At 50.2% G+C, this 5,957-nt stretch overlaps 1 protein-coding gene across 1 annotated transcript; it reads left to right on the top strand.

Moving 5' to 3' along the window:
* The first annotated feature begins 2,354 nt into the window (after positions 1–2,354).
* LOC116811299 (centromere protein V-like protein 1) lies at positions 2,355–3,969 on the top strand. Its single transcript, XM_032756354.2, has one exon. It carries the CDS (start codon positions 2,355–2,357, stop codon positions 3,171–3,173), a length of 819 nt encoding a protein of 272 aa, XP_032612245.1. The 3' UTR covers positions 3,174–3,969.
* The last annotated feature ends 1,988 nt before the right edge of the window (positions 3,970–5,957 follow it).

Below are 5,957 nucleotides of genomic sequence, written 5' to 3'. Positions count from 1 at the left end.
GAATAACACAGCTTGAATGAGGAAATAGAATCCAGTGGTACCAACATAGAGACGACGCAGATGTTGCCATTATCTGACAAACATTTTACAGCAACCATCATAAAAATGCTTCATTATGTAATTGCAAATAGTCTGGAACCAGACTAGAAAATGGAAAATCTCAGCGATGAGTAGAAGATGTATAAAAAAGAAATGATGGAACAGAAAACGAAAACAATAACAGAATTTGGAAACATTGCTGGATGCACTCGGTAAGAGACCTGTGATGACAAAAGATACCATCATCGTAGTGGAGGCCCAATCAGTAAGATTGACGGCCGGGCGTGGTGGCTTACACCTGTAATCCCAGCACTTTGGGAGGCCGAGGCCGGCAGATCACCGAGGGCCAACGTGGGGAAACCCCGTCTCTACTAAAAATACAAAATTTAGCTTGGCGTGGTGGCGGGCGCCTGTAATCCCAGCTACTTGGGAGGTTGAGGCAGGAGAATCATTTGAACCCGGGAGGCAGAGGTTGCAGTGAACGGAGATTGCGCCATTGCACTCCAACCTGGGTGACAGAGCGAGACTCTTCCTCAAGAAACAAAACAAACAAACAGAAAATAGGATTGACTACGCCTGAGCGAGAGAGAGAGATCGTGGACTGATTAAAAGCTGAATGGATCCTCAGCGAAGTTAGGACAATAACAAAGTTCCAATATCCCTACGGCTGGAGTACCAAAAGTAGAGAGTGGACTGAAAGAGGGGTATAAGAAAAGAAGGCTGAAAATATCCAAATTTTAGTGAAAACCATAAACCCATAGATTCCGGAAAACGAGCAAACTTCACCACATAAGACAACCACAAAGCAATTCACACCAACACACACATCATAGTCAGTTTTTGAAGCCGACGAAATCACTGAAAGAAGCAAGACCGAAGTGGTTCATTGATTATAGGAGAACACCAGTTTTAATGAGGGCAAATGTCTCCTCTGACCAGTGGGGGTCGTCAGGAAGTGTCCTGAAAAGTTTCAGATGTTGAACAAAAGTCCTGTCAGCTGTGAATTTTGTATCCAGTGACACCATCCTTCATGGATGAAGGGGAAATCAAGACATTCTCAGGTAAAGGAAAGCATTTTGTCACGAGCAGACCCACGGTGAAAGAATGGCTAGAGTAGGTGCTTGAAACAAAAGAGGAAAGAATAAAAGATGGCCTCTGGAAGTATCTATCAGACAGGAGTCAAGACCAGTAGAAAAAACAGCCTTAGGGGACAAACACTAAGCCACCGTTTTCCTTGTGAATTGTGGAAGTCATGTTTGATGATTAAAGCAAAAACTATGAAACCATCCGATACTCCAGACAGCGTTGTCTATAAGCAGGAAGGCAGAGGGGCTAAAAGGGGCTGATGCTTCTACACTTCAATGGAAGTGATGAGAACTGGATACCAGGAGCCTGTGGTAAGTCACATATGCACATTGGAAATCCCAGAGCAACCACTGAGACAATTTTACAAAGCCAAACACTCGAAAACACTTTCGGAAATCAGGATAAATCCTGCCAAGTGTACACGTAAGCCACAGAAGGGCAAAAAAAGGAGGTCTCTGTTAGCCGAGACGCGGAGGAAACAAAAGAAAACAAACAATAAATCTGTGGACTTAAACACTAGCCCAGAGATCATGGAAATGAACTAGAAACATGCATGAAAAGGTAGATATTGGCAGAGTCAGTGAGAAACACGGTCTGACTATCCCATGTTTATATGAAACTCAGTTCCACTTAGGTTGCCCTGGGTAAATGAAAAGGATACAACGGGTGGGAAAAGTCACATCAGGTAAACATTAATTAAAACAGCAGAAGTACGTATGTCAACATTAGGTAAAGAGGACTTCATCGCAACGAAAATTACGAGAAAAATAAAACGCTGCAGCCGAATAAAAGAATCAAGCCCCCAAGAAGACTTTAGAAGAGTCTTTCCGTGCCCCTCCCACACGCCCCTCCAATTACAGTGTGTGGGCGTTCCTCTCTGTTCCCAGAGCCCCTGGTTCTTATTTCTGTCAGAGCAAAGTGTCCCAAGGTGTTGGGGACTGTATTTGCATACACCTGGTGCTAAATGAATGTGAGTGCTTTGGAAAGCCTGATGCATCTCCACATCCCAGCGCCCAGGTGGGGTATCTGGTGCCCGGCAGGTGTTTGTTGAATGCCTCATGACTGCCTTTCGGCCAGCGAAGGCTGTTGTGATAGGGTCAAGGGAAGGGTCTCTTTACATCGCATTCAACAAGGGGCCAATCCTACTGGCGCAGGCAAGGAGGCTGCTCAGCGACTGACGGGGAAATGAGGGTGGGGTGTGGGCACGCGCTCCGGAGGCTGCAGGCGCCATGGGCAGAGTGAGGAACCGCGCCACTGCTCAGCGGCGGAGGCGAAAGCGGCCCGGGGATCCTCCCGCCGCCTGCGCGGCCATCGCGGTCACGGGCGCCAGCCGCGCGCAGTACCCCCGGGTCCAAGTCGGGGTCGGGAGCCACGCGGCGGCCAAGAGGTGGCTGGGTAGGTGGCGACGGAAGCGCCGCTGGCGGCGGGTCCGGAAGGCGGGCCCCAGAGACCTGCTGCCCTCCGCGCCACCCCCGGACCCGCCGGGGCCCGCCCCGTCCCCCAAGGACCTGGATCTGGGCGCACAGCGGGAGCGCTGGGAGACGTTCAGGAAGCTGCGGGGCCTCAGCTGCGAGGGCGCCGCCAAGGTCCTGCTGGACACCTTCGAGTACCCGGGCCTCGTGCATCACACCGGGGGCTGCCACTGCGGCGCGGTCCGCTTTGCGGTCTGGGCCCCGGCGGATCTGCGCGTCGTGGATTGCAGCTGCAGGCTGTGCAGGAAGAAGCAGCACCGCCACTTCCTCGTCCCGGCCTCGCGCTTCACGCTGCTCCAGGGCGCGGACAGCATCGTCACCTATCGGTCCAACACGCACCCGGCGCTGCACAGCTTCTGCAGCAGGTGCGGGGTGCAGAGTTTCCACGCAGCTGTCTCTGGCCCCCGCGTGTACGGCGTCGCCCCGCACTGCCTGGACGAGGGCACCGTGCGCAGCGTGGTCATCGAGGAGGTCGGCGGTGGCGACCCGGGGGAGGAGGCCGCCGAGGAGCACAAGGCCATCCACAAGACGTCCTCCCAGTCAGCCCCTGCCTGTCCCCGCGAACAGCAGCAGTGATTGGGGCCGCAAGCCCGCCTGAAACCGGCCCGGGCGGCCCTGCGGGGAGCGTCCGAGTACCTGCACAGATCCCATGCTGTGAAAGAGGTGTTTCTGGCCTGGTCAAACCGTGGATTCCCTTCCAGTATTTGCCCTTCCCCTCCGCTAGTTTTCGGTGACCTCGCTTACGATCCAAATCTTGAACACACCTTTGTCTGTGTAGTGCAACGTTAATCTTGCAATTCGATAAGGAAGAAGAGTGTCTCTGCTTTTCCAAGCCATCCATTGTATCTCTCGCTTTTACTGTTCTGCCTGCAGTTGTCACAAATCACCTGCAGATGATTCCTGTGTACTGTACGTTCCGGGTGCTATTGTGAACAGGCTTGTTGTTTTCAGCGCTTTGCGTCTGGTGTGTAGGACGGCAACACACAACCAGTTTGCAAACATGTGCTAGGACGTCTTCCATTGATTGTGGTGTGCGTGCGCTCCCCGCACCTGTGAGTTTTAGGTAGACGTTCATAGTTTCACTGCTTAGATTCGAGTTATGCTATTTACTGTTTTTTTAATGATATATTTCAAGACTTGGCCGTGTTACATACCTCATTACTCTTAATCACCAAAAGCTGTTACTATTTCGCTTGTTGTTGTTTGGAAAGTGTCTCTGGGTAAGGAGATGGGGATACAGGAATGAGAAAGACATCTGTGCACACAGGAATGAGAAAGACATCTGCGCACTGTATGCCCTCTTTAATCTTTTGAAATACCTGTCTTGTACATGTGTTAAGTATATAGAAATCAGTAAATACCTTCTAGGAAACTACGTGTGTTGGCGTGTCTATAAAGTCCGGCTTGGCTATGACGAGGCTTGGTTTTTGAAGGTACTTGGTCTCAGATTATTTCAGAAGGGGGTGGTGACTCTGGCTTTTGCAGTAGAGAAAACTTCCCCAGGGTCCCCTATCTTTTGATGAGGGGAATCAGCAGAGGGTTTACACATTTGGCCTCTGGGGACACACTACCTGTGTTTGAATTCTGGACCTGCTGCCTGCTCGCTGTATAACCGGTATCGAGTAGATTAAACCCGATTCCTCAACTTGCTCTTTCCTCAAGAATGTTAACAGCTAACAGAGTGTTTGTTCTCAGGGTAAACACAGTGCCTTGCCTTGACTACCTGATCCATGAATGCTTGTTTTCTCAATTTCAGGCCCCCAAAACTCCTCCTATCAAGGCACCCAGACGACATGAAACTGCATTGTTTAGGGGCGTCCATACACATGGGAAAACCATGAAGAATTGGCAGTGAAATAATTTAAGCCAGCATCAGATTAGGGTTTAACTCTATGGAGGAGGAATGGCTTTGAGTGGAGGTGGGGGGAGGGGAGGGTGTCCTGCATTCCTGTTCCTCTCACTGTGTAACAAACGGCCCCACAGTGAGTCCATAAAATGACGAGCGTTGTATCATATGCATGGAATTTCAGAGGCAGGAATTCAGAAAGGGCACGGTGGATATGGCTTGCTTCACATGAGTCTGGGACCTCAGCTGCAGAAACCTGACTGGCTGGGGCCTGGAACCATCCGAAGGCTCATTCACTGACATCCCTGGTGCCTGCATGGAGAGGACTGGAAGACTAGGCCTGGCGAGTGGAGGGCCTCCGTATTACCACTCCATGGCCTTTGGCTTCCTCACAGCAGGGTGGGCCTCCCAGTAGTCAGGCCTCCGACCTCATGACTCAGGCTCCAAGCAGCACTTTTCCGTATCCAAGGTGAATGTTGCATCACCTCTCACAGGCAAGACTCAGAAGTCATGTTGAGTCAACTGTGTCATACACTATTGATTAGAGGTGAGTCACAGCCTTTTCAGATTCAAGCGTGGGAGGGAGATTAAATCGCAGGTCTCGGTGTGAACGGGGCAACTTTTATCACAGCACGAGAGATGGGAGATATTGTTGTGGCCATACATTCTGGCACAGTGGGCTCCTAGGGAGCTGGTTATGTTTCATTCGGTTCTCCCACATGGTGGCCACTCAGATGGGTTTAACGGGTCACATATTGTTTGCGTACAGCTGTGTATGATTGAAGATGTAATAAGGAAACAAAATAGGTGACTGACTCCCATCTCTGAGCAAGACCAGGAGCAGACCAAATGAATGACTGGAGGTACAGAGGGAAGACCACAGTCAGAAGGGGGCTGGCTGGTTAGTCCTGGAGCCGGCCTTGGCCATGCCCACACAAACACAGCCCAGGGTAGAAGTCTTATTATCTTCGAGACCATAGGTATTTCTGACCCCACCAGAAATCGTTAACTTCCTGCTAGTTGCATATGCTGGACTGCCTGAGCCCCATGCCACTGACTGCCCCTTCCCCTATCCTTTTTAAGCCCTTTGTTCACTTGTTCATCCATTCCACAAGCATTTACAGTGGGTTTGGAATGTGTCAAACAGAATGTGAGAAGGACTTAAGGCTGTGGACAAAAAGTGGAGTTGGGTAAAGATGCTCAAGCGAGGTTCTTAGAATGTAGCTCAGCTCTTCCATAGAATACCATAGGGAAGAGAATGGAAACACCCCCCTCTCAGTAGAGTGGAAGAGCGCATCTGGCACCGATCCACAAAGGCCGCTTGTTTGTATGCTGGCTCTTCAGATGACATCTTGGGATGAACTCCAGACTAGAAGGTGAATTTCCTTTCTGACGAGCGTCAAGGAAAGACTTGGAAATGTGTTTAACAAGGAAAATTCCCATCATGAAACCAAATGGAAGACAATATCACTGGTCATAAAATATAACTAGAAATAGATGTAATGAAAATGTTT

The sequence above is a fragment of the Hylobates moloch genome, unplaced genomic scaffold (genome assembly GCF_009828535.3).
Source record: "Hylobates moloch isolate HMO894 unplaced genomic scaffold, HMol_V3 SCAFFOLD_7, whole genome shotgun sequence".
NCBI lineage: Eukaryota > Metazoa > Chordata > Mammalia > Primates > Hylobatidae > Hylobates > Hylobates moloch.
This window is presented reverse-complemented; position numbering and strand designations above follow the sequence as displayed.

Excerpts from the sequence above, each read along its gene's own strand:
- LOC116811299 (XM_032756354.2), top strand. The coding sequence starts at position 2,355 with ATGGGCAGAGTGAGGAACCGCGCCACTGCTCAGCGGCGGAGGCGAAAG.